The following is a 16,424-nucleotide window of genomic DNA, read 5'->3' on the forward strand; positions in this document are numbered from 1 at the left end:
TATATATCTAGCCCCAACTGTATTTAATATCCAGTCAATTATTTTTTGAGTTTTCACACTCTACATCATACTACTCACTTAGCTAGCAATGTACAAAGCCACACTGTTATCTTAGTGATGTTTCAATTACTCATTTACAAATGCAATACTAGCTCTCTGGACACAAATTACGTAACTAGGGGGTATGATCCGAAAAATGCCAATTACCTTTAGGATCCTAGCACAAAAAACATTTGAAATTAAATATGTAAGTTTGTTTTTATTTATAACTTGGGGTTTTGGGTTTTTTTTTACAACTTGATCTAAGATATTTTAGCCCTTTAAATTCTTTTAAATGTACAGGACTGTTGTTTTGTATTTAGTCCTGAAGAAGAATGATTTACTGTTATGCATTTTTTACACCAGTACATCTTGACATTCCATGGAAATAATCTGAGCTGTCCAGCTCAAAACATTTTCATCTGAATGCCAAATGCTGCTTGTCACTTCTTTCCAACTTTGCCACTTGCACAAGAAATTAGCATGTTTTTAGAAAGCTGAGCAGGTTACTGAACGAAACAACAAGATTTGTGCCTTGACTGCCTTTTTCCATGCTTGAATTACTTCTTTCCAAACAGGATGTATTTATTTCTCACAGACAACTCATGTCATAACAGAAAAAACCAAATGAATCCCTCCACACCTCCGCCTGCTCACAAGTGAATACTTTGGTCTGACTGATTACTCAAACAGGAGTAGGGACTGTACTTTCATATGTGTCAATTTACATGTAAATTTTTTTTTACTAATTACATAGGATTGTCTCTTCTCCAAAAGTGAGTAACTGAACTTGAAGGCTACCTACGATTTTGTGCTCTTTCTAAAGAGCTTTTCTTTGACAATGGAAACTCAATGCACAACGTTTCACAGCAATTTGTGAATTTGTACATAATTATTATCTTTCTATTTGCTGGAGTAGTTGAAGAAGCAACAAGTGAATGCAACTTTTTTTACCTAAACAAAATGCTACACCTACAGGGGATAATAGTTAATCCACTGTTGCCTTGGAAGACTTAAAAGATTAAATTCTTGACTACCTGCACTGCTTCCCAAACATGAACTATATATGGCAGCATCACTATTAGAATGCTTTCCCATATAAAAAACAGAAGCAACTGTACCACAAAAATTGACTAGCTGATGTTGCTGCTAAAAATCAGAGACAGACAATCAACCCTAAACATTTAATTGAACATGTCAAAAGACAAAATTCCAAATATCTATCCTATGATTCCTGTTTCATTCTTTCTTCTATCTGCCATATAAAACACTGGAACTACATAATTCCCTTCTACAAATTTACCTATTTTTCCATGTTTTGCCAAAAGAGACATCAGGAAGTCTTTCAGCTCAACTTAAAACATACAATTACATCTCATGTATCAATGGTTTTAATTTTTTAGCTGCATTTACGTTAAAACTGAAACTCTTCTGTACAAAGATGCCACCCCCTCCAATTCAAAATTGCATTTTGCCTTTCCTTATGCAGCACAGACTTCTTCCCTTGGCCCACTACTCATGGCTACATCTGGCAGCATACTATGCTAAATACATTTTATTCTGTCAGCTTTATGATGTTCCTTCCTCTAGATTTGTTGCTCCTGCATTGTGGGAAACAGAAAAACAGAAACTTCCACAGGCATTAATGAGTTTAATTTACAGCCCTGGAAAGAACTTGTATTAATGTAATGACAAACCTATACATACTTTAAGCAGTAAAATTATAAACCTAGGTTTCTATAGTTGGAAGTAAGAAAATGTATTAGGTGATATGGTGAAGGGTTTTAAGTATAGCAATGTGAGTTTATAGTTTAAGTTAAGAATTTAGATGTTCTAATGGAAGTAGATGTGTGAACGTGAGCTAGAAAGCCATTGGTTGTGAAACAGACACAATGCAGTAACAAGGATCAAAGGTGATAGGTTACAGAGTCAAAACAAGTCTGCTTATTGGACCAGAAAGTTATAAATCAGGATGTAACTCTGAAACTCCTGACTTTCTCCATTATGGCGACTTGTTACTAGCTCAAGGCCTTTGAGACTGATGCCTTGTTGATTTTCAAGTAATAAATCATGATCATCATGATCGTCCCATCTCTTGGATAATAAGGCACCAACAAAATAACAATAACGACACTGCATCTTGCACTTTGTTGTACAGCAAGTTTACACAATCTCCAGTACAAATTACAAGCCCCTGCAACATGAGCTACCTGTACTTCAACATTTTAAGTGTTCACATCCAGGAAATAACCCTGAATGACACAATTTCAAATGAGCGTGAACTTGAAATGACCACTCAATTCAATTTCAATGCAAAACTGAAAAGAGCATCGCATTTCCTAAATAAGAAAATTATTAACAATTTCAGCAACATGAACCTCTCAGAAATTTTTTAAGACTGATAGAATGAAACGAGGATGAAAGTGCTTATTTAACTTCCTACTTGGAATAACAATGCCCTTCAAATAGACCTTTCAAAGAAATACTGAGGAAAACACAAAACTTAAATTACCCGAAGTGATACATGATGCCACTTCTGGATTAATTTCTAAAACGTGCCATCTTAGGCAAAAAATAAATGTGTTTGTTTACATGAAAAGTTTACTGGAACTAGGGTATCATGAAAGCTACACTGGTCTAACTCAATTGTCACTCCTATTCCAGTGGAAATTTATCAGAAATAATAGCAATTTTTTTTAACATTCAGTTTATGTCACTTCCCCCTGGCTGAGGGATAATATGCCCTGCTACAGAGACAAAGCAGGACTTCTTTTTCCCTTTGTTTTCTTAATATCTAATTACAAGGGCTAATAAGAAAAATACATTTTAACATCTAGATTCCAGGAATCCTTACACACAGGAAGATATTCTAGAATGTGTTTTGATTTAAAAATTCAGTTTATTTTATTATGATCAATTAAATTACTTGACTAAATATTTACATCAAATAGAGTTCATTTACTTCATAAAATGAATTCTAGAACCATAGAATATCCTGAGCTGGAAGGAACCCAAAAGGATCAAAGTCCAGTTCTTAGTCCCACATAGCGCCATCCCAAAGAAGTGAAAATGCTCCTTGAGCTCTGCCAGGCTTCGTGCTGTGACCACTGCCCTGGGGAACCTGTGCCAGTGCCCAAACAGCCTCTGGGTGAAGAGCCTTTTCCTGATATCCACCCTAAACCTCCCCTGACACTGCTTCAGGCTACTCCCTTGGGTCCTGTCACTGGGCACCACAGAGAAGAGATCAGTTCCTGCCCCTGTGGCAGCTCTTGTACTGCCTTTACAGATTGTCTTTTCCAGGATTCTCTTCCCTTTCTTTTAAAATACGATGCTGAAACTGTCTTTTGGTGATGAATTTAATTACAGGAAAAAGAGGACCCTTCGTTCCAAAAAACCACTGATCTAAGAAAGAATTTAGGAATAACTGAAGTCATAGTCTGAGATGGAGATTTAAACTTTTGACAGAAATCTTTTAATTCCTAAATCCTTATGTGCTGAAAAAGTTGTCAGCCTGCCATCCCTGCTGATTTACCAGTCCCTCAATGCCTTTTCTCTCTTACACAGAATTCATCTCTGATTAAGTAGTATCTCACAACAGAAATCTCTGAAAAGAAACAGCGAAGGAAGCATCACATTTGCCACTTGGAATAGACACTGATCATGGAATCATCTTGATTACCTCCAAATCCCAATAATCTGTTGCAATTACATAGCATATTACATGACTATTATCCACACAGTGGGTAAGAGAACAGCAGTGATTATAATTTTTTAATGGTATTCTCAAATAATCCTCCCAAAGCAAAGGTATTAAAGACCCACAGGGGTCTAGAAGCTTGCAGTTTAAAAGTTCATACCCATTACAAAGTAGCTCTCCACTACAGAGAAAGAAAAATAATCTATGAAAAAAAAAATACTTTAAAACCTCATTTTTCCCTATCAGACACTACAATTAACAACAAAGCATGAGACAATCCATGTAATCCAACAGCAATTAACCAGGATATACAGCAAAGTACTGCGTGGCAAAAATGATTAAATGAACATGAGAACTTGAGTGAAGGCCAGGGTTTGGATATAGCAAAGTTCTTACACAAAACTTGCCACAAAAAAAAAAGATACTGCCATAGTTGGAATTAAGTGCTGCTTTCCAGAAGAGCACTTTCCCCAGTAGCTGCTGCTTTCCAGAAGACTCCAAACATAGAACACACAAAAATAAGATTCTGTTTTCTGTATGGGCATCAGTAAGCTTTGTATTTACTTTGTATTAAATTTTCTCTAATCCAAAATGTGTACATGCAGATTACTTTTCCAACAGAGTGCAAAATTCAGTATGTATTCTGATGGTGTTAATCTTAACATTATTACTTTTTTTTTTTTTAACATGTAGAAATACTTCTAAATATCTCCCAAGTCTATGAAGTTAAGTATTCACGGGATACAACATTTTGTCAAGCCTTGAAAAAAAGTATTAATTACTATGTTCTTCATATTTTATAAAAATAGCTTTAATTGTTTATACTTTCCTAATGGGGAGTTTTTATTCCTCTTTGTAATTAGAGAAAGTGCACTTTACTTTGTACTGCCCAAATCTGAACCCCTAAATGAGTATAGAAACAACATATACTTGCATTTTACATTCATTTCAGGTTATCTAATTTAAAGAAATTTGCTACCATCTGTGGCATCACCGTTCTCCTGATGAAGAAAAGTAGTTCTACCAACTGGATGACAGCAGGGAGAAAGGGGAAAATTATTTTATTTCTTTTTCGGAGGCAGTTACTTAGCATAGACTATCACAAATAGTGTAAGATAACTTGAGTATCAGATGCAGTTGACTTTCAACATAATAACGTTTCTACTGTAAAATGAAACTAATGAATAAATGTTACTTTTTTCCATTTGGATTAAATGTAGTTGGCAGCTTAACATTCAGACACATGCAAATGGATAAGGATAGTTGACCAGAACATTAAAGAGGAATAGTTCTACTTAAAACATACTTCTGACAAAGCAAAAATTCACACCTTCTCATCTTTTCAAAATTATTATTACCAATGACATTTTTCATTGTCAGATGAAGACATTGTCTTTTTGCAAATTCTCTTTTACATATTAAAGAGAGCACTTCTGTTCCATTATTAGTCACAAAGTCGGTTTGCTGAATAATTTCCTTTGTTTGCAAGACTGCCACAACAATAGAAAGAAAGGAACATCTTGCAAAAGAAAAAAAGGGCTTAAAAATAATTTTTAAACATCAGTGCAACTCAGCCCTTACTCGGATACTTAATCTACATTTCCATGAATTAAACACAAAACACACTGCTGAGTTAGAAGTATCACTTTGCACTACTTCAAAAATAAACAAGTGAAAAATGCTGGGTGAAAGAGACCTAAAAATAATATGGCCATATATTTTCTCCTTTAATGTCACTTACATGTCAAACAGTGAATACACAGCAGAATATATTAAAGAGGAGTTTCTTCAGTTATAGCTCAATATCGTAAACACTCATCAGAAATCTGTCTTGTTTGTACAAACAGAACCTGAAACAGCCTTAATTAAAACATTACTAAATGTAACAACAGCTGATTCCAAGTTAGACTTGCAGCTGCACTACACAGCTAAAAAAGATATGTTTTTTTCAAGTCTGACCTCAAGTTCCCTGAGTTCTTTTATGTCCATAGGAAAAACTTAAGACAAATCTCTGGACCCCCTCAAAAACAGCTGGATACTAGGAAGATATCCAGCAAAAACATGAACTGCTAGCTGAGTAGTTTCAGAAAAACTCCTGTCACCTTCTGCTGTCAAAAACAAAGCAGGACTCTTTTTTTCCCTAGCCAGGCCTTCAATATTTGTACTGTCAGACACTGAATAAGTGTGTGTACACAAACTTGCATTAAATAATAGAAGTAAACAAGAAGTTAATTTATAATAAAAGCAAGAATCTATTTTTCCTTTTTTCCAGATTTCAACAATGTGTAAATATAAAGCTGCACAAACAGTTCAACTACTTAACTATGTTAAACATAGCAGACAAAAATTTCAGTGCTTCCCTAATAGCTGATCATACATATTTAAAGTTCTTTTTGATAGCTGGGAAGTGACTTGTTCAGTATTTTTTAGCTATTAGATGTTATATAACAGCCACAAAATACTCACATTTTCAGGACACACACTCCCTATATTTATGCATTTAGAAGAAGCCTCTTTAAAAATACATAAGAATTAGTTCTAAAGCTTTTCCAGAAAAGCCTATCAGTCTCCTAACTCCTGATCAGCTCTTTGCAGATTCTTCTCAAAAATGTATTAATCTGTTAAAAGGAAATCAAATAACAAAACCCTATAAAAGTAGCACAATCCTTCTTGTGAAGCCTAGAAGGGGACCCACCACCATCTCTCTTGGGCAACTACAAAACTGAAACAACATTAATGTGACACGGGAGGAGGCCTGTGCCAGACAATGCTATATCTTTGGGTAGCAAATCTGAGTCCTGTACCAATACCATATTGGGATCATATTCCCAGTAGAACCGATATAATCTCAGTTATTCAATGAACATTATAACCGGTACTTGCAAACCTTTGAGTCTATGGTTTTAACTAATCTGAGAAATACAAAACCCCAAAAAACATGGAAAGTGAGGTTTCAAGTTATTTTCATTTTTACAGCTGAATAATCTTAGAGCAGACAATTGCTTTTTAAGGCTTCGGTTTTGCTTTTACAGCTATGCCTTCAACTATAGCTAAGAAGTTTTCATTATGTTATTTGAGCTAAATGATGTAGTCACACACAGCTTTGAAGACCTTTCTGGTCCCTTTACACATGCCATCATCTCACACTCCAAGGTTCCTATTTTCCTAGCAAAAAATGAAAGGACAGGCAACAAAAAGACAATTTAAGAATGTGTTACTAACTAGAAAGAAAAATTAACCACCAGCGACAGGTGTCCTTCAAGTCATATTACCCCCATATAAATTGTAATTACATTCCATCACTTGAAACCGGAAAGTTTTCCTATGTATTATTCATAGAAAACACATGCTTGCTTGCATGCATGCTTACTTTTCCCTTTTCCCTATTCAGTACAGGAAAAACAAGATGGAACATTGCTGTTTATCCTGTTAGCTGCTTCTCAACAACCATGTATTTGGAAGGACTGTAAGAAAGCTGGACAGACAAGCAAAGCACAAGTGTACACTGGAAGAACTCCAGTTACTCAATGCAGGCTCTTTACTACTAATGTTTCTTTTAGGGGTTCCACATGGGCACTCCAACTCCAGTCACGGGGCAGTCACAGTTACCCACCACCCCTGTCAGAAAGCACGAGAGGCTTTCAGGCAAATAGCAAATAGAGAACCATTTTGTCAAACACCACATGCTCTCAAAGCTTCACAGACAATATTCCATGTAAATGAGGGAGTGGATGAATGCCAGGAGTGCTGGAGTGTACTCTCCTGGTGCCACAGTCACACAGACACCAGAGAAAAAGGAGAAGGGCACCCTGCAACCTTACCCAGCACCAGACAAGACTGAAGGGAATTATCCATGTGTCAGTGTGAACACTTAATCTGTCCCTTCAACTTCTGCAGTGAGTTCACAGATGAGAAAACAGCTTGGCTTTCAGGGCACAGCCAAGAGATGGGAAACTCCATCCTGTATAAGCTTGACATGAGCACTCAGTGATATTAAGGACAAAGCTGGAAGGTCTGATTTGACCAGCTCGAGACTGCTGGCAGCCAGGAATTCTCAGCTTGGAAATGCCTTCCTATTCTGAGGATGTCAGTAGAGATCTCGAGTCTGTACTCTTATCCTGGCAAGCAAGCAGGGCTGGACAACTGGCAAATAAAATAATCCTTAGGAGCCTGGCCTTGGTCAGACAAGAAAAGCATCTTGAAAGTGCATCAGATGATGTAAAGTCTTAGATAAAGTAACTAAAACTCTACATGACTGGAAGATTTGCAGTACAATGGCAAGCATCTTCTGCTTTAAAGGTACACATTGAGTAGGGAGCGAAGACAGACAAGAATGAAGCAAACCCATGCGCTACAAGGAGAAATTTATAGGGACACACAAGGTTAGAATATACATGGAAACTCACGTGAACTAAAAATAAAACATAATGCAAGTATAAACGGCACTTATAGGATATTTCTCTTTTAATCACACTTACCGTTGGGCTAATTTATAACCACCAAAGCTAAAACACAAGTTCCACGCTACTGTTATTTAATTTACTGTATCAATGGCTAACAGAGTTCAGAATTCAATGCTCAAATATAACACAGAATCTTAAAAACAAAACAACAAAAACATCTTTTCAATTTAACTTCCCAGCAACTAACATTAAAACCATACAGCACTGTCTCCAAGAATGCAGAAAAATTGTTTTTCCTAAAATCAGTACAGCATCCTAAAATAAATAAGGATTAGCAAGATTAACAGCTTTTGAAACTTTATCAGAAGGCTTTCTGAAATTCCAATGAGTTTCACAATTCAGAAAGATAAACAGGACCTATTACAGAAGGAATACAGAGCACTGTATGTGCCAACTTATCCATCAATGGAAAAACAGAGACAGAAACAAAAAGAAAAAATTCACCTCCCCTCCAAAATGAAAAAGAATTTTTAAAAAAGGAAGATCTAAATGATTCAGAGTTTAGAAAAGTGGAAAAATGTTCTTAATTACGGTACTGTCAAACCACATACAACACTCAATAATTCTTTAAATAGCTATTTGAAAAAGATAACTTGTGATCATAAAGCTATTTTGACCTTAACTGGTAGACTTAATTCTGAGGTTAGGCAATATTAAATAAATATTTCAATAAACCCAAATGATTTTACCAAAATGTCTCAGTGAATGCAATGGAAACTAAGAGGACAAACAAAATGTCTTCCCACAGAGTATGATGTGGTTTGACAATACTATTAAGCCAGTCTAACACTAAGTTGTTGTCAAAACTGTCTTGCAGCCTTACTCCTCTCCCACCACACTTTCTTATTCCTTCCCTTTGAAAGCACTGAGACTCTTCTGACCTAACCAAGACTCAATTCAAGGAACTAATCCTTGAAGAAACTATTTTTTTTCATTAGCTTTCAGATGAGAAGACAGAGGTTCAACAGCAATGCTGGAGGAAGCAGCATAGGGCTGCCAAAAGGACCAGAAAACAGAACTGTATCCAGTCTTTACAACAGCTGAGCTGTTCTGTCGAGCTCCAACTTCAGCCACTGTAGCTCAGCTTTAAGCTGTACCAGCCCTCTCTGGAGCACAGCTCTGCTCTGTGCTGTCAGTTGCTGGTCTCACTGTTGTTACAGCTGTTTTCAAAGAAGTTTGAGTCATTAGGATCTCACCTGGAATCAGAGGCAGAGATTGCCTGTTCATTACATCAGTTAAAACCTCCTCACAACTTTCTGTTGCTACTAAAAATTATATAATCCTAGAAAATGTCTCATTGGATAAAGCAAAGATCAAAGTTTTTGTGGTTACCCATCACAGCTGAACAACATTAACAAAATCCATGTAACTTCATGAATATTGGAGGAACACGTTTTTCCCTCTTGTGAAAAATCAAGTTTTATTTTATAATTTCACTTTTTTTTCCTATTGACATTGTCAGCATCAAAGGATTCTGCAACACAAAGATGCAACACTACGATCCACAAAAGGTCAGACCATAACACTGGGCAGATTTCTCACCAGGACTATTCACAAGCTGAGGAGTTCACTTTCACAAATCATTGCTTACCTTTTCTAATGCAGATCAGTTCATGTACACCACAAGTTCGTTCTCCACCTGTGAGGAAATACATCATTAGAAAACAGTAACAAATAAAATGGATTTTGTTCCTTAATAAGATTTATAAACAGTGTAAAAGAAAGTTCCGAAACTCCTTCATTTAATAAAAACGCAGAAGATTGACTCAACAGATTTTCAAATTATACATTAAATCCTTTGGAGAAAACAATAAATGTACCTTTGGCTTAATATTGCTAATGGTGGTACAGTTTGAAGAGCTTTATACTGAATTTATACAGATAAAATTACAAAAGCAAGCACCTTAACTGAAGCCACAGCAATGTCTCCCACGTATAAAACAAAATTTCCTGTTTGGAGGGAACTACCCTATTGAATGCTATCTACAGAAGAATTGTCAAAATATCAAAAATATTTGCAATATAATAGAATGCCAAAATAATATTATGATTACCCACCATGGTAAAAAAAACCCACAAAAACAAACAAACAAACAAACAAACACAACCAAAAAAAACTATTAACAAAGGCTTGGTTTGCCTAGAATTTCTCCTTTAGATATTTTTTAAATTAAAAAAATCAGCTGTATAGAACTTTAGATATTTATTATTTGTTATAATTAGATAGATATTTATTCGAGAATAATAAAATTGTTGCTAGAAATACTACATTTTTGTTTACATTTTAATGTTGGTATTACTGCTCGTAAACAAAACACCAACACATAATATCTAAACTAAAAAATATTCTGGAATTATATGCCCCATGATCAAACCTTAAAATTCCAAATTACATCATGCTATGGCTTCTCTTAAGTACAGCCTAAGCCACTCAGCCTTTTTCCATTGACAACAAAGGAGTGCATGGATGTGAATACAGAACTGAGGGGAGCTGCCTGGGTTTTCATACCCAGTTCTCTGCAATCTCATGAAAATACAAAATAGAGTTCCAAAACCTCACAAAACATCTATTTTGCATGCATTAATCACTCCTGGGCTCCAAACACTTCAAAACGTACTAAAACAAGCTTTAGGTAACAAAATTCTTCCCATCTCAAAAATATGGAATATAGCACTTATTACTCTCCTGCATTCCATAATAAATTTATTATGACATACAATACAGCATGTAATGATATCAACCAATACTTAAAACTCTTAACTGGCAACACTACCAGATGGTACTGTAAAGCTTTAAGAAAATATCTGTATTTCTACTTAAATTTACACTTTAAAGCAATAACTGTAGGAAATCCATATATTGGAGGGAGAAAGGATAAAAGGGATCAAATAAATGGAATAAAACACAACTCTTCTAAAAAAAATTAAATGCCTGTGAAAGTAAAAAGAATCCTCATTTTATGTCAACATACTCAGAAATATGAAATACAAGCTTCAAATATATTCTTGAATGGGAAATCAAGTATCAGTGAGTCTGAAGATCCCAGGAGTTTTGTGGAGTCATCACCCTTACAAAATCCAGTTGTAATAGCAATATAATTCCCTCTTTTCTGTGCATTTTAGAAGCTGGGCAACATCACTTTCATTCAGAAAGCATTTTGGAAGGAAAACATAAGAAAACTAAATTAAAAATATAATCCGCTTTTAAAATAACAAGGCATTACAAACAAACCAACCAACCCCAAAACCAGACAGAGGGGGAAGATTGCAATCTTCTTTAAAGTCATTGCAATCATCTTCAGGGTATAAAAGATAAACCAGAAGAGTGGCTGAAAGCCTTCTCTCTCCAGAATTTTTCCCCTGTTAGTTTTAAATTCAGCAGTGAAGAAAAAATAAAAATTACAGATGCCAGACAGTTAAAAATAAAGATCTCATATTTGTGAGGAAACAACAGAGAGCAACTCTATTGGAAAGACATGAAATTTTATCCTCAATTGACCTGGACAGATTCTTCTTTTCCCCTGTGGTCCTCAAAACTGTGGAACTAATACATTATTCACACCTTGCTTTTATTCATGGATTAACAAATAAACCCAAGTTTTTCCATGTTTCCAACTCCCAAGAATTCTCTCAGCTTTTAATAAACTAGTTACTGAAAGAAACCAAATTGAAAATATGGAAACATTTTGCATGACAGCAAGACGTCAACCATTAATTTAGCATTTCAATCTGAAAATAGTGGGTTTGTGTTGGTTAGCCCATAAATCCCAATGGTTCAGAGGCATGACACATTTAAATTTTATTCTTTAAATACTATTTTTAGGTAATTTATCATAGTGTAGTGTTAGTTCACCACAATGTTATGGTTAATTAAAATTTAAGCTCAATTTAGACACGAATTATTATTAGTTCCATTTCATCTTGACTATGAACATGATCTCCTACTTAAGATTTTAAGGTTTTAAGTGAGTTTGTGTATAAAACTACATCATACTCTGTCCAAAATGTAATCTAAGAACAGAAACAAACCCACTTGGGTACAAAGAGTTTTTCATAATATCAGACAATGGAAGTAAAATGAAAAATAATGAAAGATCAAGTAATTTTAGAACAGCACATTCAACAAACCATTTTCATTTTCTTGAGCAAGAAGAACCACCTAGTGGTCCTAAAAATCTTAAGTCATTCAAACATTTAACACAAACAGAATGGCCAGATGTTTTCCAGAGGCAGCTGAAACACCTGATGAAGTTTAATTTTCTCAGTTTAGGACAAAAGTTTTGTCCTAAACTGAGAAAACTGAAGTCTCTATTTGCTGAGATGACTAAGGCAGCAAAAAGATGAAAATATGTACATCAAAGAAGATGAATGCTGAATTTTGTATTACCTAGAAATTTTATGTCTTTCTGAAGTAGTACAACTCAAAAGTCAAAATTCTACTGTAGTAGGAATTTAGCTGGAACTTCACCACCAGATGCTGATAACAATTGTCTAGGAAATGTAGCACAGGCATTACCATAGAGTGATTTAGGTTGGGGATCAATGACATCTGGTGCTCTCAAAGACTTCAGAGCAGGAACAGGACCAGCATTACAGAAAGTTCCTCTGAGCCTCAACCAACCACATCCTGCAACGACCACAACTCCGAGACCCCTCCGGGCACCAGTGGTCCTCAGGGGGAAGGTGTCACCCCTGTCACTGCGAGCACTTCTAGAACCTTAGAGCCAGCCAGGACTCCCCTTGATGTAGCTCACACCCACTGCCACACATGGTTTCACTGGGCAGCTTAAGAACCCATCTCCATCTCTCAGACCCCCTTGTACAGTGAAAAGCTGCTGTAAGAGTGCCAATCAGGTCTCCCCAGACTACACAAATGTGTTTCCTAATCCTCTCCTAATGTGCCATGTACTCTAAGTTCCCTCCCAGCTTAGTGGCACTCTTCTGAGGTCTCTCCAGCTTGTCAGCCTCTCATACTGGATTCACACAGCTGGATACAGGCCACAGACATGTGGCTGGTCTGTGTTCAGCTTGCTGTTCACCAGGATCCTCAGGGTCTTTTGTTCAGAGGTGCTCCTGGCCAGCCTGCCTGCAGTTGGTAGCACAGGGCTTGGACTTCATCTGTCCTTGTGGAAGTTTCTGAGGTTCCTTCAGCCCACTCTGAGCTTGCTGAGCACATGGGTAGCAGCCCTTCCCTCCAGCTTATTAACTACTCCCTCCCTGGCATCATCCATAAACTCAGCCAGGGTACATTCCATCCCACCAACAAACATGGCACACAGTCCCAGTTCCAGCATCAAAACTGTGATGCAACTTAGGCTGGTGCGTATAAAATCCATTATTCTTCAGTTCAGCAGCAAATCCATGTTCGTAGCTGCCGCAGAACATTATACTGTATCACAAAAGCCTTTTGTCAGCGGGTATAATTTTTCAGATGCACTTTTTACGTGATAAATTACTTTCCTGCTGAGAATTGTTTTTTAATTAGCATTTTCATAAGTTTGGACCACATTCAACCAACGTTTTCTTAACATTTTATTTAACAATAGACAACTATTTTTTCCCTTGGCAAACCCACGACATTCCAATGCAGAACGACAACACTGAGCAGGTTGAGTAGCAGGAACAGGGTGCTACAATGTAGAAACATAAAATAGGATACAAGTGATAAAGCCTAACACAATGCTAATGTTACCATGTCTAAGCATGAGGAAACACTACTGCTTCTGCTAGGAATGCAAGAGACTCAGGAAACCCATTCTTATGCTAAGCGTTTCATACGACATGCTACAAATTTATTTAAAAAGACAACTATGATGAAAGACTTCTGGGTCCCATATACCAACTAATCTACTTAAAAAACTGCCTCACACCATGAACTGAATACAAAGAAGAATCTGGGTTTAGATGATCAGACAGCTAACTGTAATGAAAATAAACAAAGCTGAAGACTTTCGCACAACAGCAACTCTACAGCTGCCATCAGTGTTTTTCCCTGAAGAGGTTACATACAATCATTAGTCCATCCTAGCCCATGGTGTAAAATCACCTCTGCATTCCTTTGGCATCCTTTTTTACAAGTTTAGTCTAATGTAGAAATTGAAATGTTTAAAGTTGAATGCTTAGAACTAGTCAAAAAGCAAACTAAAAAGCAAACAACATCTGAATTTATAAGGGAAGAGACTGCAAGCTAAAAAGATTTATTTGCTATTTTATATACTTATTTGTATTTCTACATCTTTTATGTTTTGTGCCGTTTTGGTCTCCTCTTGATCCCACAACCTCCAAGAATAAAATAGAATCACAGAAGACACAGAGAAAGACAAAAAAAAAAAAAGCCAATGAAAGTGGTTAAAACACAAAAGGTTTCTCTATGAGGGGTGACTTAATAGACTAAGACTCTTGGACCTGAAAAAAAAACCACAACAGATGGTGGATATAAACAGGTGAATATAGAACAATTATTCACTGTCTAACACACTAAGAGAAATAACTATCAGACTAAATTATCAGCAGACATGTCCAAGACCAGAAGTTTTCAAGAGTAAAAGTCAGAAACTTATGTTCTGATTTTATAATACAAACTCCTACTGTAAAGACTGTATTCCTTATTAGCACCATTTAAAAAGATCCCTATCTAGCAATTTCTTACCCTAAGGATACATCATCTACCTGTCCTAAGAATATTTTGGGTTTTGTTATCCAACCATAAAAGTAGTGACAAACATTAGTACGTTTTTTCATGGGAAATGCTTTCTTTTTAATTATATTTGTTATTGACAGAACCAATGACACTGATCAATGAAGTAGCAGTGACAGTTGATCAAGAATAGCATAGCCATTTCTGTGTCTCAAACAAATTTTGCACCCAATCCTACCCACACTGGAATAAATGGAAGCATCTATGTGGACTGAAAGTAGCCAAAAAGAGATGGATTTTATAAGCTAAACCATAAAGTAGAGAGGTTATTTGGGACCTTCTCCCCTCATCATGAAAATAATACTAACTCTGCTTCCAGAATGACCAGAAACTTCTCTTTCCCTACACTTCTGACAACTGAAATATAATTAGCACTAAAAAAAATATTAGTAAGTTCTTTATTTCACCTTGCTCTCAGTCAAGTACTTCCTCAGATAAGTCTTACTAGTGGAAACGAAGAAATACAGTAAATATAACTAGCAATGGAAACATCCAGTATAAATGGTTTGAATCTGACCTAAAACCTATAATTTTTTTTTTTTTTACTAAAAATAGAAAGAAAACCAGCAGCTACAAAATAACTTCACTGAAAATGACAAAAAGATTAAACACAAATTGCCAAGCAATGTACAATGCTACCAAATGTTCAGGAAATAACAGAGATGTCAACAACAAAAGCTGACAACAAAAAAAAGGACAAAAAATTAGTATGACTTAGCAAATTCCTACAGTTTTTAATTAACACCACTAATCACTACTCTAGAGCAAAGTTTCACAAGAGAAAGTAAGCTGAAAAACATTTCTTCTTTTAAAATGACTCTACGATCTATGGAGAATAATACTCATAGAAATAGTATCAAATATTTCAGATAATGCAGTAAGTTTGTGATACAAAGGGAAATTACTACAAAGAATTTGTATTGCAAAAGATTCCACTTAGTAGGAAAACTGCTTCTTTTAGCCTACAGAACAGAAGTACCTGTAAGATGTGTCAGTCATACTGAATTTACCCCTTTTCACGTCAAAGATTATTCTCTGCAGAATGGGACCTATTAGTTCACAAACTCAACACTAATTTGCTGTCTTTGAATTAACTTTCAAAATTCTCCCAGAATTTCTCCTTCTTACTCTACAAACAGATTTACACAGTAATCAGGAAACATCTCCCATCTCCAAGAGTGAAATGCACAAAAATTAGGAGGTTCAGTGATTAATTGCTGAATTGAAATCTACTTCAACTTTTACATGCAACATGGGCCCTTGGACTTATGCAGTTCAAAACCTGACAATATTCAGGAAAACATTTGAGAGTATCAGCTGTGAAACCCTTGCATCATTCACTACAAAAGCTGGAAGAGGTATAACTGAATTAGGTCAAAGAGAAAATAAGGCCTAATGGTTAAAACAGTTTAAAGTTCTCTGGAAGACAGCAAAACTCTGTTTTCTTAGAGGTTCCCTGTATTTTGATGGCAATATGAGCAAACATTTTTAATCAGGTAGTGACTGTGTGTTTACTTTCCTGCATGCC

At 35.8% G+C, this 16,424-nt stretch overlaps 1 protein-coding gene across 19 annotated transcripts in view; it reads right to left on the bottom strand.

Annotated features, from left to right (window-relative positions):
• The window catches only part of SYT14 (synaptotagmin 14), a 117,620-nt gene that overhangs the window by 68,148 nt on the left and 33,048 nt on the right, over positions 1-16,424 (bottom strand). For all 19 annotated transcript variants that reach the window (XM_069009649.1, XM_069009647.1, XM_069009644.1 and 16 more), the window contains one exon: positions 9,791-9,838. Coding sequence is in view for 2 of the 19 variants with exons in the window: in XM_069009630.1 (XP_068865731.1) it covers positions 9,791-9,838 (48 nt within the window). In the remaining 17 variants the exon portion in view is untranslated. The remainder of the gene's footprint in view (positions 1-9,790; positions 9,839-16,424) is intronic.

The sequence above is a fragment of the Aphelocoma coerulescens genome, chromosome 3, assembly GCF_041296385.1.
Source record: "Aphelocoma coerulescens isolate FSJ_1873_10779 chromosome 3, UR_Acoe_1.0, whole genome shotgun sequence".
Classification (NCBI taxonomy): domain Eukaryota; kingdom Metazoa; phylum Chordata; class Aves; order Passeriformes; family Corvidae; genus Aphelocoma; species Aphelocoma coerulescens.